The sequence below is a fragment of the Penicillium hordei genome (assembly GCF_028827395.1).
Source record: "Penicillium hordei strain IBT 12815 chromosome Unknown utg000005l_segment0_segment0, whole genome shotgun sequence".
Classification (NCBI taxonomy): Eukaryota; Fungi; Ascomycota; class Eurotiomycetes; order Eurotiales; family Aspergillaceae; genus Penicillium; species Penicillium hordei.
This window is the reverse complement of record NW_026623146.1, coordinates 624,267-641,297: the sequence shown is the minus strand read 5'-3', so window position 1 is coordinate 641,297 and position 17,031 is coordinate 624,267. Positions and strand designations below refer to the sequence as shown.

The 17,031-nt window shown below is 47.4% G+C and overlaps 8 protein-coding genes across 8 annotated transcripts; 5 read left to right on the top strand and 3 right to left on the bottom strand.

The window, feature by feature from the left end:
* Positions 1–965: 965 nt before the first annotated feature.
* On the top strand, positions 966–2,226 carry N7537_009198 (uncharacterized protein; the record flags this gene model as incomplete). Its single annotated transcript, XM_056900252.1, has 2 exons — positions 966–1,441; positions 1,509–2,226. 2 exons carry the CDS (start codon positions 966–968, stop codon positions 2,224–2,226), a joined length of 1,194 nt encoding a protein of 397 aa, XP_056748920.1.
* An 858-nt stretch (positions 2,227–3,084) lies between these two features.
* On the top strand, positions 3,085–4,187 carry N7537_009197 (rRNA-binding ribosome biosynthesis protein UTP23; the record flags this gene model as incomplete). Its single annotated transcript, XM_056900251.1, has 3 exons — positions 3,085–3,172; positions 3,229–3,318; positions 3,382–4,187. The coding sequence occupies 3 exons, from the start codon at positions 3,085–3,087 to the stop codon at positions 4,185–4,187; spliced, it is 984 nt and encodes a 327-aa protein (XP_056748919.1).
* A 2,776-nt stretch (positions 4,188–6,963) lies between these two features.
* On the top strand, positions 6,964–7,448 carry N7537_009196 (Beta-glucosidase B; the record flags this gene model as incomplete). Its single annotated transcript, XM_056900250.1, has 2 exons — positions 6,964–7,201; positions 7,225–7,448. 2 exons carry the CDS (start codon positions 6,964–6,966, stop codon positions 7,446–7,448), a joined length of 462 nt encoding a protein of 153 aa, XP_056748918.1.
* Positions 7,449–7,493: 45 nt separating this feature from the next.
* Positions 7,494–9,086, bottom strand: N7537_009195 (Pyridoxal phosphate-dependent transferase major region subdomain 2; the record flags this gene model as incomplete). Its single annotated transcript, XM_056900249.1, has 7 exons — positions 7,494–7,872; positions 7,932–8,014; positions 8,070–8,248; positions 8,338–8,483; positions 8,533–8,789; positions 8,864–8,905; positions 8,955–9,086. 7 exons carry the CDS (start codon positions 9,084–9,086, stop codon positions 7,494–7,496), a joined length of 1,218 nt encoding a protein of 405 aa, XP_056748917.1.
* Positions 9,087–9,208: 122 nt separating this feature from the next.
* On the top strand, positions 9,209–9,541 carry N7537_009194 (Major facilitator superfamily domain general substrate transporter; the record flags this gene model as incomplete). Its single annotated transcript, XM_056900248.1, has 2 exons — positions 9,209–9,247; positions 9,362–9,541. The coding sequence occupies 2 exons, from the start codon at positions 9,209–9,211 to the stop codon at positions 9,539–9,541; spliced, it is 219 nt and encodes a 72-aa protein (XP_056748916.1).
* Positions 9,542–9,949: 408 nt separating this feature from the next.
* N7537_009193 (uncharacterized protein) lies at positions 9,950–10,886 on the bottom strand (the record flags this gene model as incomplete). The annotated part of the gene is made up of 4 exons (XM_056900247.1): positions 9,950–10,039; positions 10,090–10,390; positions 10,480–10,775; positions 10,839–10,886. 4 exons carry the CDS (start codon positions 10,884–10,886, stop codon positions 9,950–9,952), a joined length of 735 nt encoding a protein of 244 aa, XP_056748915.1.
* Positions 10,887–12,860: 1,974 nt separating this feature from the next.
* Positions 12,861–14,033, bottom strand: N7537_009192 (alpha/beta hydrolase; the record flags this gene model as incomplete). The annotated part of the gene is made up of 1 exon (XM_056900246.1): positions 12,861–14,033. One exon carries the CDS (start codon positions 14,031–14,033, stop codon positions 12,861–12,863), a length of 1,173 nt encoding a protein of 390 aa, XP_056748914.1.
* A 938-nt stretch (positions 14,034–14,971) lies between these two features.
* N7537_009191 (NAD-dependent epimerase/dehydratase) lies at positions 14,972–16,001 on the top strand (the record flags this gene model as incomplete). The annotated part of the gene is made up of 2 exons (XM_056900245.1): positions 14,972–15,383; positions 15,439–16,001. 2 exons carry the CDS (start codon positions 14,972–14,974, stop codon positions 15,999–16,001), a joined length of 975 nt encoding a protein of 324 aa, XP_056748913.1.
* Positions 16,002–17,031: the final 1,030 nt, after the last annotated feature.

Below are 17,031 nucleotides of genomic sequence, written 5' to 3'. Positions count from 1 at the left end.
AGCCATGTCATTTATTTGATGGGAACCATCACGAGAGGTCTACATATCCAGTCTCGAAATGAAATTAGTTCAGCCCCAGCTGCTACCTAATGTTTCGTATAAAATCGTCTATCCCATATCCGACGGCCCAACCTCATTACCAACAGCAGAACAGAGGGCTGCACCTTCAGGAACCTATCATTAGTGATATATTTTTGGTAATAATCCCTCCACCGCATTAACAAGCAAACCATCTTCGCCGGTATCATGGGGTATTTTGAAGTATTCCCCACCTCCAGCCAGCTCAGCGATTTGCGCCAGGCCGGCTAATATTATTTTCACGCTAATTATCCCATAGTAGGCGACATATAAATCAGATTCCGCTTTTTGGACTTCTTGCTAACCCTGTGCTTTTTGTAGTCAGTTCTGAGGGTATTCTGCATCTCCTCGCTGGCTTAGCTGGTAGCTTTTAAACGAGGAGATTGCTCTGATTTATCTTCTGGAGCAATATGGGTAATTTAGGGGGAAACATCATCTGAGGATCATGAGATCGGCAGGGATATAGATAAGTAAACATAGCCCTAAGAGCCCCGGAGTCTTTGTATTGTCGACTACCCTTTTGAATAAAACAGATAGATTTTGGACGAATCTAACAAAATAACAAAAATAAAGAAATGAACAAATATTAAAAGAGGGACAAATGTCAGAGATACCGAGATTTGAATGATTTTCATATTCTCAGAGATACTCCGTAGTGTAAGGTACAGTCGGCGGCGCAGACCAGTGAAATCTTCGAGACATTCTCGGCCTTTATCGGTGAGTCGCACTTTTTCTTTTCGCAGTGCTCTCAAGCCCAGGTCTCAGTCAACACTTTGTTTTCTGCTCTCTTCTCCTACCCTGTCTCTTCATTTCTTCACTTTTCATGTCTTAATGCCCCAGTACCCATTCGCCGAGCCCATCTTGGTGCACAGAGAGCCAAGTTAGGGATGGTGACCAAGGCAGCGGCCGTGTCACATTCATTATCATCATCATGGACGTCCATTAGCAAGTGGATCGCAAACATAAGCATAAATAGAACCCCGATCCAGGGTGCCCGCCTCCGACAACCGAGCACCGCACGGCCATACCACGCGGCAGTGTGGCCCTCCTACGGCATCACCACTCCCGTCCCCGACCAGCCATTCCTTTCCCCCAAATCGCCCTTCCGATTCGAGACTGGCTACGCTCTATGTGCCAAACGACCCTCACGACCCTTCCCTCCACCTTTCCTTTCCCCACCGTCTTCGTCCTTCTCCGATCCCTTGACAACTCACGGGCTAAGCCAGGATAAGAGATTATCCGTCAAGGGCGAGCTAGTCCGCGGCTTGAACAACGGAGACGATGCGATCATCGTCGCGGAGAACTTCATAGGCGTCGACGATGGCGTAGGCGCGTGGGCTACCAAACCTCGTGGTCATGCTGCGTGAGTGGTCTCAATCTCAATTTGTACATCATGCCACCATCGCTGACTTTTTCATTACCAAATACAGACTCTGGTCTAGACTCTTATTGCATTTCTGGGCCCTCGAGATCGAAAAGAATGTCGATCACCGCGTATCTACCCTCGACCCCGTCGGATACTTGCAGTATGCATACGAGGAGACCTTGCGGGCAACCACATCTCCTACTGAGTGGCTCGGAACGACAACCTCGGCCACTGCCATACTACACTGGTCGAAGGAACAAGACGGCACACAGAAGCCATTGCTGTACGTTACGAACCTCGGCGATTGTAAGATCCTCGTGATTCGACCAAGCGAGAAAAAAGTCCTTTTCCGCACTGCCGAGCAGTGGCATTGGTTCGATTGTCCCATGCAGCTTGGGACAAACAGTATCGACACGCCCCAGAAAGATGCAGTCTTGTCCAAAATTGCGGTACAGGAAGACGACGTCGTCTTGGCGCTTTCGGATGGCGTCATGGATAACCTCTGGGAGCATGAGGTCTTGAAAGTCATTGTGGACAGTATTGATAAATGGGAGGAAGGGCGCGCGGCGTCAAAAGATGTTGCACAACATGATCATCTATCTGATGATCGCAATGTCTATGTCGCCAGGGAACTGCTTAGTGCTGCTCTGACGATTGCCCAGGATCCCTTTGCGGAGAGTCCATTCATGGAGAAGGCAGTGGAAGAGGGTCTGGCAATTGAAGGAGGAAAAATGGATGATATCTCCGTCGTGGTTGCATCCTGCAAGAAAAGTGATGGATGAGAGGCAACCATTGGTTTTTCGATCAGATTTTCTTTCATAAATATCAGCCGATCTTGAATTCCCCGCCTGTCTCAGACTTGCGCCAGATTCATTGATACTGAACCTCGGACAATTCCCTGTCTAGCGTCAAAAGCTTGTTCACCTACATTTGCTATCGCGCGGCTCTGATGCCTTGCAAGTATCGAATCAGGACTGAGACATGTTGTGTTGCAGTCAAACAGCCACGCCACCAAGCCTCGGGAAGTGACTTCCACATCGCCTGGATTAATCTGTTTCCCAGTCCTCCAGCGTAAGGCTTGATCGCTTAGCCTCGCCTAGTCATCATCATACTCCTCATCCATTGATGTCTTCCACCGGCTCAGACAACTTTATAGCCAGTGCAGAATATGTATTGGTGGTTTATGAGCAGACGAAATCCTTGCTGCCAACCTGTTAATCTCAAACTGTCAAGCTGATGATTCCTACCTATACCCAATATCCCATCTACCAATTTGAGACCTTTTTCATTATGCATTCACCTGAGAGGGATTCCATTACTGGCACGATGTGACTTGTCTGTCCATCGTTTAATGATCATTTTTAGTATAAACAGAACACATAATATAATCTCTTCGACTTAATATATAGTATGCTGTATCCTCATCTTCAAGCCTGCGGATATCAGTAAATGCGAAGTATAGGGTACTTAATCTCAAGGTTAGATGCCCCACTTGAACAAAGTACTGGGTACCTCACCCTCAGCACAGACCACAACACTGCTGCTCCCGCCCGGCAGAATGAAAAAAGTTTCGGTCGACATACAAGCTCATGTCTTTTTGCTGCCTTCAATCTTCAAATACTTGACATTCACCGTTCACAATGAGGGCCAAACGTTCAAAGAAGTATCGCAAGCTTATGCACCAGTATGAGCTCACTTTTGGTTTCCGAGAGGCCTACCAGGTCCTGGGTATGTTCCATTCAACGCATTGCTCTGATGTACAATACTGACTTGCGCTCCAATAGTTGATTCGAATTTCCTACGTGCCACCGACTCCTTCAAGATGGAGCTAATTCCTGCACTTGAACGAACAGTCCAAGGCAAGGTCAAGCCTCGTGAGTCGCCCGAATATCAAAGTCCCCATCCACCAAGACGCATCCAATCTAACCATCTCGCAGTATTGACAAAGTGCTCTCTCGCCGCTATCATGGCCGCACAACCCATCAACCCCAAAACCGAAAAACCATACAGACCTCTCTTCCTTCCCCCGCCCACAGAACTCCCGCTCCGCCACTGCTCGCACAACGCGGACTCCACGCCCATCGACGAAATCGAGTGTCTCCTCTCACTGCTTTCACCGAACGCAGACTCAAAGAAGAACAAAGAGCACTACATTCTCGCATCCGCGGATCCAATCTTGAGAAAGACGAACAATAGCGAGAACCAGCCCCGCAGACGGAAGACAGAGGAGGATCGCAAAGAAGAGGAAGCTATGCGCCGTTCTCACGCATTGCGCTCCGCTGCCCGCTCTATCCCCGGTGTGCCTATCATCTACGTCAAGCGCTCGGTGATGGTCCTCGAGCCGATGAGTGGTCCCTCCGAGATGGTGCGGGACGGCCATGAGCGTGGGAAGTTCCGCGCTGGATTGGATGTGGATCCTATGCTCGGCAAGCGCAAGAGAGACGGCGAGGCCGAGGGTGAGAGTGCTGATGAGGCGGAACCTAAGAAGAAGCGCGGGCCTAAGGTCAAGGCGCCTAATCCTCTCAGCGTGAAGAAGGCTAAGAAGAAGGTCGATGCGCCTGCACCGAAGAAGGATAAGGCTGTCCGGAAGGAGGTTGATGTCGCAGATGCTACTGAGCAACGTGATGACGAGGATACTGCCGCGGCCAAGCCTAAGAGAAAACGTCGTCATGCTAAGAGTGGTCCTCGTGAAGACTTCGAGGAGGCCGCCGAGCCTAATGAGGCTATGGAGGTTGACGCTTGATTGAATCTTTACGGCATAGGCGACTCATGATGCTGGTTATCATTGCATGCATTCTCAACCTTATTTCACTCTTAGGGTGCGGCGTTCAGATCGGATGGGTTATATCTAAAAGTTCAGCTGATGTATACAATAGTAATGTACATCTGATATCATTCAAGAGATCACATAACCCCCAGTACATCGTACATTAAGTATATCGAATATTGGATGCAAGTTCAAGCTTGTTTTGTCACTATCACTTTAATTCTGTTTTTGTACTTGGTTCTATATAGTCCCATCGACCTTCATCTTCTCGTTGTACTTCGCCCGCCCGCTTTTCCATTCTCATCTTCTTCAAACTTAGCAAGAGACGGATGTTGAGTGGCGTGTCCTTTAATGCGGCGAGAGGGACTTGAGAGCTCATGCCGTTTCTCTAATTCTGACGCCCGTTTTGCCTCTGAAAGAACCCGATCTATCATTTCACCCGAGCGAACGATGGTGACTGGGGTGATTTGTTGTTGGTCTAGCATGTCTTTATCGAGGTAGACCTTTCGTTCCTCATATGGGTTGCCATGAAGGTATGCACCATACTTCACTAATTTTCTTGGATCAGCTGCGGTTATCCATGTCTAATGCATGCCCAAGCCTTTCAACAGATCGTTAAAGGCATAAAAATCCGAAATGAACCACCCATCGTCTGATGGATCCGCGGTCGAGACTATGGGGTGGGTTACCGCAAGAATGACGGTATTGTCAAATACACAGGGTACCGCCGACGAAACAAATGTAGAGGGGAGTGTTACGTGCCAGGTTGATCAATGAAGAAAGAGTGTATTCCAATGAGAATAACAAAGACAGAGAAAAGAGAGAGAGAGAGAGCAGGTGGGGGATCTCTGGGGTTTAAATTGTAGAGCCTCCCACGTATCAAACATACCCCCTTTCCCGATTAGGACTAGTAGCAATCTGTATGCGAAGGGGCAGAGCGGCCAAAGGTCTTCATTCTTGTGAACTACTAGGCCAACGGGTGATCTGTTATAATTCAGGTAACTATTTTAATTTCTGCCAATCTATGTAAACCAAGGCCTAATTCAGGCATATTCAAGCACCAAGCCTACAAAATCAGGCATTTGACCTTTGGCCGCTCTGCCCCTTCGCAATCTGTAGAACAAAGAAACAAGGGAAACAATGAAAGCAAGCATGCATATGTGCATGTGACAAAGCATGTGATCACGTAGATCGTGACAGGGAGCTTGTATGGTATTCGGGCATGCCCGCCGTTAATGAGAGGTTGCTTTTCTGGTAGAGTGGCCATGATGTTCGCTGTAGAGTGAGGTGAAAACGTCTACGGCTGTAGTTCTCCACCGTGGAATCAGCCTGTCGTAATTATTAACTAGTTACTACTATATGTAAAAAAATATTCCATTTTTGAAAGTTTCGTGGCTTGCTTATTATCTATGGATGGGTTCCAAAGGTTACATACCTACCTTGGAACCCTAGCTCTTTAAATATACCTGTTCAAGGAGGATATAAGAAGGCTTGGAGAGCTCCATGCCGACTTGATTAACTACAAATTCACTGACCCTGTTCGGTTTGACGAGAAATTTCAGTTAATCAACTGGCAAGATCCTGAGCTGGTAGAAGAGGCTCCTCCGGACAATCTGAACACAGACGCGCACCGAGCAGGCTCTCCTCAAAAAATTAGCAACTATTTCCTAGACAAAGGCAAGGGACGCTATCAAGCAATATCACAAACTATAGATAGGCAATAGCCAAAGCTTACAGATATCATTGGAAGGCGAGTGAAACCCAAGGTGAACCAGAGCCTGTTCGTGTTGCAGTTTCATGGTACAGCAGAAACAGCATTTTATTTGCCCTTAGTTTCAGTGGACCCTGATTTGGGCAGCTCTCCACCGCCCCTTTTGTGAGCATGAGTACTCTCGATAGAATCGCTGCTACTGTTGCTATGCCATTCGCCAGAGTCCTCTCTACTGATTGGTTATATTCCTGGTTCATCCCCTGATCATTCCCCGAGACAAGCCTTCGGTTACAGCTAGGAAGCAGGTAACTATATGACCTTTCATGTTTATCCAATTAAGGGTATTATAACCCAGGAGATAATAGCTGCCATACGTGTATGTCATGGCGGTTTAGGTGATATTCTAATGCTTAAGATATATATATCCAAATATCCAAGCAAATCGTGTTACTGTAGCCGAATTTAAAGCACGGAGATACGAAATTCTGATTAATTCTCTCAATTTCCGAGAAACAGCCATGGGTTCAGAGAAATCGTATCGGCACACTTGGGAATGCCTACGATGGACGAGTATTTCTGGCGATGGACCTAGTTGAAGCATACATAGATAGGCGACAATGGTGACCCACTGACCTACGACAACGGATCATTGGAATATCTAGTGACAGAGAAAGCAAGAATAAACATACCTTCGAAGAGAAAATCTTAAAATATAATACAATGTAAGGTACCGCTTTCAGCTCATCTATGTATTTTTACCGAGCCTTCCGCAAGCGCTGAACAAATACCCAATATATTGTCCCCGAAAGTCCGCTGCTTAGAAGGTCCAGTCTGCTATAGAGAGGGTTATGAGATGGCCTGTCGGGAAAACACTGAACAAGGACCTTTCTTCGACCTATGCCCTAGAAACCCAATCCCTCAGAAAGGCGCGCACACCGAGCGCTTCTTACCTCCGGTGACCGACACAACTGACATCGGTAATCTTACGGCTTGGACGACACGGCAGGTTGGACACAGCTTGCATATGATTCAAAGACTCATATGCTCGTGTCCACCACACATGGTTTGCCAATATCAAAGCTCACGCCATTTGACTCGAGCGGTTATGACCACATTATCGAGTACGTGGCTGATATGGTTCCCAAAGAGTCTGGCTCTCATTATTTTGGCACCTATGGCATTGGGCCTACGCAGACATTTGTCAATGACAATCTGATCTATGAGCAGACGAGCCATACTGCAGACCCAACGGGTTTTATATTTGACCTTCAAACAGAAGGTGTGGCTTCCTATACTCTGCAGGTACAACGTATCGTTTACGGATTCGAACTCTGCCTCCTCCGGCGGTTCCTGTCCCTCAGAGCAAACGTGACGTTATCTATGCGGTGATAGAGTTTCGTAACCTAAAGGTCGGCCGGAAGGTGGAAGTGGAGATCTACCTTGAATGCTGGTCTTGCGTCGTTCTTGTTCCAGTGCGAGCAGCGCGCCACCTCCGTTACATGTGGATTTACGTGGAGTTGGCCTAATACACAAAACAAGAAAATTGACCGAATCAAAGCAAGTGAGACTTGTTATTGAATAGACTTAATTATCCGCTTCAGTCCCTCTTCTAAAACGTCCAGCGGGTGCGAGAAAACCAGCCGAAACCATCCTGTTTTTTCCGCCCCATAATGTTCCCCAGCCGCAATGTAGATTTTCTCTTTTCGGAGCCTTGCAAGAATATCCTCAGATGTGGCATCTTTTACCACAGCGCCTAAGTTAATCCAGATGAAGAAAGCAGCGTTGCACTCAAGATAAGGAATTCCATGGGACCGTAACCACTTTGTCGCAAAATGATAGCTGTCGGCCAAGCGTGACCTATTGATCGCAATATACTTTGTCATGAAGCTGTCATCTAGCAAGAGCGAGGTGGTAACCTGGTCTGCTAGACTGGATGGAATATTGTAGAGGCTAATTGGGGAAAGATGGTTAGTGTCTTTTTCCCCCATAAGTAGGTCATGTAATCTCACGAAATGCCCTCTGCGGCCTCCAAGAGCAGCTTATTCGATTGACTAACCAAGCAGCCAATCCTTAGTCCGGTTGCACCGAAATCCTAGTGAACGCTGTCAGTTCCATTTGGGCTTGGGTTGAAGGGAGAAATGCCATACCTTACTTAAGCCCCATACAGTATGTACGAGGCTTGGATCAATGATCCCCTTCAGGTTTATAGACAGAACCGATTTAAAACCTGCCGCATCGGGAAGACGAGGGTTATCCCAGACAGATAGCGCGTAGATCTCGTCGGAAATAAGGTGAAGTCCATTCCTCGAGCATAACTTCAAGTATTCTATTAAGACATCTTCAGGGTAGCAACGTCCTAGGCTTCCTATTAGTAAAGGTCGGACGATTTCTCTCAGGTATGTCGAAAAGACAAACCAAGGGGATTATGAGGTGAGCACAACACAAGAGCCTTAATCCGTAAGCCTCTGTTTTTCACTTCAGTAAATGCTCTTTCGTACTGTTGGATTGCGGCCATGCTGAATGGATCTATTTCTCCAAACTCCACTTCAAGAAGCTGGACTCTGAAATCGTAAGCTCAGCCCTACCAGAAAATTTAGAGATATTCCTTACCCTGGTCGGCTTCCAAAAGTCGTCCTAAATGCATTGAAATACGGCCGTCCGACCATAAAAAAATCTCCAGGATCTGCTAAAGCCCAGGCGCAACATTCGAGTGCATTGCTGACGCCAGATGTAACGACAAGATGGGAGGAGCAGAGTGCAGAGTGAGGAGAAAATTGACTGTTCATGAAGTGACAAAGCATTTGTTTGAGCTTGTGGGAGCCACTGAACCCATCTCCGTAGGTCAATACATGTGAATTGGGTCGTAGCTGTAAGGCCTTAATTAGTACGAAAGTGAGAGTCCACTGACGACGTATCGACCGAGAAAGAGCTGAAGCCTTACATGAGAATTGATGAAGCCCACCATCTCCGTGTGCATGAGTGTCTAGAACGTTCTTAGCTTATGTTGAGTAGGAGCCTGGTTGTTTTCTCACATTCTCGGCAAGGCCTAGATTCACGATTCCGTTAGGGTTCGATGATGGAGACCATTGGTCACTCAATACAGCGAGGAAAGATGGCCTCTGCGCAGCAAGGTCTTTGCCTCGACCAGAAACCTTGCCTTGCATGGTGAATAGTGAACTTAGAATTCAGCCGATTGCAAGTTTAGATTGGAAGGGAAACCGGCATTCTTATATACCGCGTAAGGTCTCGATGACGGAATTATGTAAATTTTATTAGAGTAGAGTAGATGTTCTCAGAAGGCGCAACACTACTGCGGCACAAACGGGTAAAGCGGTAAGAGCGGGTGATATTCTACAGAGGCTTTATGAGTATAGTCCCGCTGATATTTTCTTATACCGTTCCTTACCTCGCTTCTTTTCTTTACTTCACAAATCAACAGATATCAGAATCTGTGCTGTCTTTCTTCTTGGTCATTATCATGATGCACGACAGCTCCGACTCGACATCTGTCAAGCCTAATCCGGCTCCGTTCACGGTTGCTGTAGCTAGCTTCGCGAACAAGTTCTGCATTGGTACACTCTATGCTCTAAGCACGCTCCAGGCACAGCTATCTGACTAGCGCTTCGATGATCATTCAAAGCGGGGCTCCTGTCTCCGTCGCCAGGGGCACGACCCTCTGGGGAAATGCAGTCATCAGTGCCGACCTCTCCTTCAAAAGCATCAAATTTGAACTTATGCTTGCAAGCTTTCTGCTTGGCGGACTGGGTATTGGATGGACATACCTCGCTGCGGTCGTGTTGATTGGCCAGGGGCTTCCGAGGCATGCAGTTACTCGAAGTGCTATTGGACCGCTGGGGTTTTCAACTGCTACAGCGGTGTGTTTTCTCTTATCACTTTTTTTCGTGCTTTCTTGCGGATTAGCACGCCTTGCTCTTTCTTAGCGACAACTGCTTGGAAATAAATCCAGTCAATTCTTTCAAGTTATGTACAGTTGATCCAAATATCCCCCGGAACTTAAATCAAAAGTTTACCACTTCTCAAGATACGGACGTAGATCAAATTCAAAGGCAAATGTCGTCCGTGGTTGAGTGTGCAGATACCAATACGAGTCCGCAATCTAAAGCAAGTCAGTGACTAAATCAACACACCAAACGTAATAACACGTACAGCATCGGGGCTCAATTTCGCATCCACGTATTCGTTGGCCAATGCCTTAGTCCGGGGGATGTCAATGATACCGTCAATGATGGTATGTGAGACATGCACACCTTGCGGCCCAAACTCACGAGCGAGTGACTGTGCTAACGCGCGCAGTGCAAACTTTCCTGAGGCAAAGGCAGCAAAGTTAGCCGAACCCTTTAGGCTCGCTGTAGCTCCGGTGAAGATCAGAGTTGGAGGATACTCGGAAAATTCGCGAGAATCCAGCAGGAGCGGGAGAGAGCGTTGAGCGAAGTTGAAAGCACCTTGTCTATTGTATAAATTAGTGCGAACGCCCAAGATTCACATACTTTTGATTTGTTCTCATTGAGAGCAAAATATGTGGGGAAAAAATCGTACGCTTGAGATGCAAGTGCCATTGAGTAATCCTGCTCAGTAAGCTCAAGAAATGGCTTTCGGACTAAGCCGCCGCCAGCATTGAATACAGCGGCGACAACCTTGGATAATGGGAATTGAGCTGCGATCTTATCAAAGGCAGCATTCACGCTCTTTGAGTCCGAGACGTCAGTCCTGATGCCGAAGGCTTGGCCGCCACTGGCATTGATCTCCTGAACGACCGGATCGAAGTTTTCTGGGCTTCGGGCCAGAACAACAACGGAGTAGGCCTTGGCAAACTTCCTGGCGATCGAGGCGCCCTGTACGGTTTGTTAGTGCTGTATCGCTTATATAGTGGGGGTATATGTAGAAGTAGACCGTACTGTGCCAGGGCCAACGCCGGCGATAATTGCGATGGGTTTGGAAGCCATGATTGTTATGGGAATGAAGGCTTTCAGGCGAGTGCAATAAATTAGGAATGGAGGGAAGTTTATGTAAAGGTCTCAAGCAGATTAGTTATTATTGCCGAAGCTTAGAAATGCAGGGGGGATTGATCATCACCTCGGCCGGTAATATCATCTGCAGAGAATGGGCCTGGTGTATTCCCGCATTGGACATTGGCATTGTATTGACTCGTCAGAACCACTGCGGCTAGCTGAGATCTGCAACCTTGCAATGCCCCCTCTTTGTTTCACGGATATAACAAGGGCAACTAATTCTTTTGAATTAGTTGAACTAGCTGGAGGAATGAAAAGAGCGGATGGTCCTTGCTTACATGAGTAGGTAAATGGGGGTGGAAAGTCCGGATTCTCGGAGTGTCGAGAATTCCCTAGTATAAAAATGGAAATCACGAAACAAATGGAACTAAACCATTCCGGGTGTATTTTACTACCCCACTTTCCTCAACATTAACTAATTGTGGGTCAGGCTAACTCGATTTGCAGAGCAGGTGCGCTAGCACGAACCTTAATTAAACCCGCTCCCGTCGGACTGTTGATCAATCCGGCGCTGAACTTCCTATCTTGTCATAATATCTGGTGTTAGCAATCAAGTTGAATGCTGTGCCTGGGCTTTAGCCGACTCTTGTGACTTCGTTCTTGTTGGGCGTCCATCCTTCAATGCCTTCAAGACAACGTTTGGAACACGGCCAGGGTTAAGGCATCAATACCAAATTACCGATACAGCCGAACTTTACTGTTGTACCATTGGACTACTTGAAGTCACATTCGCAACAACGGATTCATTTAGCATGTCCGCAGTCAAACAACACTAGATGGCACCTGAAGTAAAGAGCAGGGGCTTTTGTGTCAACACACTCCTATTGTGCTCACCACATAATCTGCTCGGTCTAGTCCTATATTTTGCTCATATGAAACCCGGTAAACTATTGAAGATTCTTCTATAGCGCTGCTACCCCGAAAATGTCCTGACAGAGTACGCGTAGATTTGTACCAGAAAAGGACTTCATCTTTGCTTGGCTTCAGGTTTCAAATCAGCACCAGATCCCCACTTTTTTTCGGAGCTTAGTTGAAGCCGAGAGCTAACGGTGGCCTGGGACCTGCGAGAGATTTGGTGCCTTTTCGTGCCTTTCCGTGCTTTACCTTGTCGATTTGCTAACTTACATGGAGTTCTGGGCTTCTTTCAGATCCTGAATTATAATTTGGCGTCCCCATCGTCACATGGAATCTATGGTGCACTGCGGATACTGGAAGAGGGAACCGTTCGACCGATCTTACAATAGCGAATGAACTGGCTCTCCACAGCCCTTTTTCTACACAATAATTTGAAGTCTTGAACTCCGAGTCTTATCCCCTTCCAGAACATCTGTGATGTTATATTGATGCCAGATCTGTGTGGTCAGGTCGCCTTTAATACGGAAGACCCGTCCCATGTTTCACTGTTATGATGTGAGGCAGTTGCGGCCCAGTAATGAAGCCGCAACATCGGAAAGAATTTATGGCCGTCTATACGAAGAACAAGTTGAGATTTCAATACTCAGACTTCATGCTGTGTATATGTAGCCTCTTTGTATCCCTCTGAGATGACAACAATCCAAGCTTCCTTCTGATTCGCAATATTTTTTATAAATATTTAGGTCTAAACGAGGATAAAAGTTCTGTGCAATATTATCAAAGCAAGCTAAAACAGTATGGACTAGTATACAACGTAGATGAATGAGATCAAACGGAACCAATCCAAGGATAATAGAATTGATTGAAGAAGGGAGAAACATATTCGAAGGCAGGTTGAAATACGCCCCAAAATGGACCGATACCCGGTGGTTACAACACCGAGATCGCCATGCTAACCAATTTCAAAAAGATATGGATCCAGAAACAATGAATCCTTTGCGGTAAGTTGCCGCTCCATAGTTCTGTCAAGTTTTAATAACCCAATTCTCCGTATTAAGACATATGCTCGTCCATCCAATTATGGGCCACCGCGTACGCTACGATTGCCTCATAATGGAGATTAATGCAATGTCCAATATTATCGAGCACGGTGGCCGAAAAGCTGGTGGCAGCGGGAAACAGAGACGACACGCGGGCTGGACCCGAAGTCTTCCCTTTTCCACATTCGCCGCCCGGCCCTGAGCCTGCCGAGGTCTCATTGACAAAGCAAAATGTCGCATCTTGGTCGCCCGTAATCACCGTCACAGGGCCGGAATAATTGGTCGCAACCTTTGCCAGGCTGGCCGTGGCCATTTCCCCAACGGAGACCGTCTGTTGGATGTCAAAGTCGAGCACAGACACCTGGGGGTCAAAGGTGCCATTGCGGCCGTAAAACGCCTTTTGTCTGCCAGGCAGAGATGACGTTACCAGATATCCGTCATCCAAACTGCCGAATCTGGCCGGAAGTGCGTCCTTTGCCGGTAAGAGCCCGGTTTCCAAGAGGAGCGACGAGTCTGGCTCGGCGGCGTACCCCGTAAGCACGAGGGCATCAACAGCATCGGGGTACGTGGCAGCTAGCTCGACACCAATCATAGATCCGAGTGAATGGCCGACATAAATGACCTTTTTAAACGACTGTCCGCGGATAATCTCTCCCCGCTTTAGCTGCGCGGCAATCTGGTTGGCCACCGCCGCGTGCAGAGGAATTTGGTCGGTGTGAAATGGATTTGGGTGCGAGGAAGCGCCGTCACCCGCACGATCAATCGACAGCGTGGCGTACCCTCTGCGGGTGGCATAGTCCACCCAGGAGTAAAGCCGCGACTGCACGCCCAACATTCCCAGGGCAAACCAGTAGTCCTTGGTGTACGTGATGCCGTGGACGAGCAGTTGAATTGCGTCTCGACGGGGGGAAGGGCCTTTTGGCTCGCAGTAGCGGGCGCTGATATTCAGCGCAGTGGACTCGCGGGCCCAGGTCGAGCTGTTGGATGTCTGTACTAGGTCGAACACCAGGGCGATCACTGCATTGCCATCGGTGAGGACCGAGTCTTCCACTTGACGGTTCCAAGAAGAGACGCGCAAGGGAATGACGAGATCCGAGCAATTAGCGGAGTTGTCCCAGGGTTTGCTGAGTGACGACGAGATGAAGAGAGTGCATAGTGCCACCATCAGATACTGGAAGTTGAACATGGCGTCTTAAATGTGCCGGCTTGAGGAATCAGGCCCGTGGACAAGGTGATATGCAAAGGAGCGTTTATAGACTTCAAGATTCCTGCTTCCCCCTGAGCATAAGAACAAAGGCCACTTCAGCTGATTTCCGTGGATCAGGGCAGCTGTGGATTAAGAGGCAGGTGTAGAGGAATGACCGTCATGGCCAGCCTGGTCGCCCAAGTCAGTCTCTCTCTAATTACATAGCATTATTCATCATTAGTTAGTGGATTAATTAAGTTAAGTGGGCAGGGCGCGCCGCTTTGTAAGTAAGCTTAGTTAACGTAATTCCCGGCCGTGCTGTACATCGCGCGGTCCCGTACACCCCAAACAGCATATAGTAAATGCGATATTTCAGGTGGCTGTATATCAACAACAAGAACATAATATGACTTGAATTTTTGGTAGGACGCTCAGGACAACGTATAAACTCGTATAGACTCCTTTATAAATAGAGTAAATAGTTGTTCACATGTATTACCAAACATACACGACGACAAGGGATGCATGTCTGTATATCTATATTATATTACATTAAAATAAGAGGATGGCCTGATAAATATGCTTAACGTGACATCTAACACTTTAATATCCCATAAAAGTATATAAACCCTTATAGGTTGCAATATAATAACCTAAAATAACGTATATACTATGGTGTTTGGGGTGTACGGGACCGCCGGATGCACGACGGCCGGGATTACGTTAATTAGTTAGCGTTCTCCGAAAGCTTGCTTAGAATCGAACAAACGATGGGACTTTAGAGGTTGGGTATTTATAAGAATTATTAATCGCTACTTAGACGTCATCTAAGTTAACTAATGTCTCTCGATCTTGATTTATCAGCGTTTCTTATCCGGTGTGCCCTATATAAAAGCGAACAGCTGAACTGACTTCCACTGCACTAAACAACTCCCGCAATGTCTCTCGTCTTGATTACCGGAGCAACAGGCTTTATCGGCTCCCAGGTCGTCCTTCAGACACTTGAAGCCGGCTACAATGTCCACCTCGTCGTCCGTCGCCCCGAGCAATCGGACAAGCTACGCCAAATCTTCTCCAAATACGACGAGAGACTATCCTTCGTCGTGCTCCCCGATATCACCGTACCAGGCGGCTTTGATGAGGCTCTCCAAGGCGTAGACTACGTTATCCACGTGGCTTCACCCATAGCTGGCAAGGGGGAGTTGGATCTCCTGACCCCTGCCGTAAAGGGGACAGTTTCGGTGCTGGAGTCGGCGGTGAAGGTTCCAGGTATTCGAAAGGTGGTCATCACGGCCTCGATTCTGTCCATCATACCGTTAACGCCACCCGCGGATGACGCAGTTGTGAAAGGTACCTCTCCTGGCTGCCTTTCATCCAAGAGCGCGAATCCACTAACATTAAGAAGAGGACAATGACTTCGACTTTACCTTCGACGCGGAAAGTCCCGCTGCCCTCTCACCCATAGGCCAGTACCACGCGAGCAAAATCGCCGCCCACAAGGCCGTGATCGACTTCGTGGCAACCAAAAACCCGTCTTTCGATGTGGTGACCATTCATCCAGTCCTCGTCTTCGGCCGCAGCCTTATCCAAGAAACCGCCGAAGAACTATCCGGTAGCAACGGGGTCCTCTTTCAAACGCTTATGTCAGAGACTCCCTTCGGAAAACAATTCCTCGGCGTACACATCAGCGATGTCGCCTCGGCGCATGTCAGCGCCCTTACGAAAAGCGGCACATCTATCAAGGGTGTACAGCCGTACCTTTTGTCGTCTCAAGCGCGCCCGTGGCGTGAGGTGCACGACTTTGTGAAAAGCCAGTATTCTGGCCTTGCCATTAAGCTGCCTCGGTTAGATACGTTAAGTTACAAGGTTGATACGACCAAGGCGCAGCGAGAGCTAGGGATTGAATTTCGGGGAATGGAGATGCAGGTTGCGGACCTTTTGGATCAGCAGTTGGAGTTAAGGGGGTAGTGCATATCCAGTTAGATAGATTAATGACTGCTAGTTGGTAGTGCCGATGTGGTGATACTGTACTTCCTCTGAGTCAGTGGGGCTATGGCTAGCTTATGGGGTTAAATGCAGCTCATGCCAATTCAGACCGCTCATTTTCATAAATTAGGATTACTGACCAGCCTTATATAGAGGTCCATAAACTTTACATTTAGTGGGGGGAACTGAACTCCTCGGCTACTTTAAGCCCTGCAACCAAAATCTTTTCTAACCGTTGGATGGATTGCTCCTTGTCTGGGCAAGGAAAAATAACCGCATCGAATTGTATCGAGATTTGGTTTGAGACATGGGTGCTGATTGACTAAGAGGAACCGATTCTAAAGAGTAAGTTGGACTGCATTTGTTGAAGATAAGATGAAAAGAGCAGATGATGTGAGGACGGGTTGGGGCGTCCTTGCTTACATGAGTAAGGAATGGAAGTCGAGATTCTCGGAGTGTCAAGAATCCATAGTACAAAGGAATCACGACACAAGTGAAATTAAATGTCGGAGCAAGCTGAGACAGTATAGGTTAGTGATTTCTATGTGCAAATGAGATAGGAGGATAGGCTCAAACAGAACTAATCTTGGATGTAGAGGTTGATAAATTGATGAATGAATGAATATCCTGGTGCAGGTTGAAATACCTCATGTATAGTTCTGGTACACGGTGTTACAACGTCCGTTATGCCAAGGATACTGAACTATACAAAACACAAAGGAAAATATATCACTTAGTATAACCCCTGTATGAGTAGTAAGTTACCGCTCCATTTGTTGACGTTGAACTATTCTGCGTGTATTTTACAACCCCACTTTCCTTAAAATCAATTAATTCAATTAATTGGCAGCCAGGCTAACTCTATTTGCAGAGCAGGTGCGCTAGCGCGAACCTTATTTAACCCGCTCCCGTCCGACCGCGTTGATCCATCTGGTAATCCATCTGCGCAAGAAACTCGTAAGCACAATTAAGATTCATTCCAGCGCATATGTTTCCCAAATTAGGTTAGCCA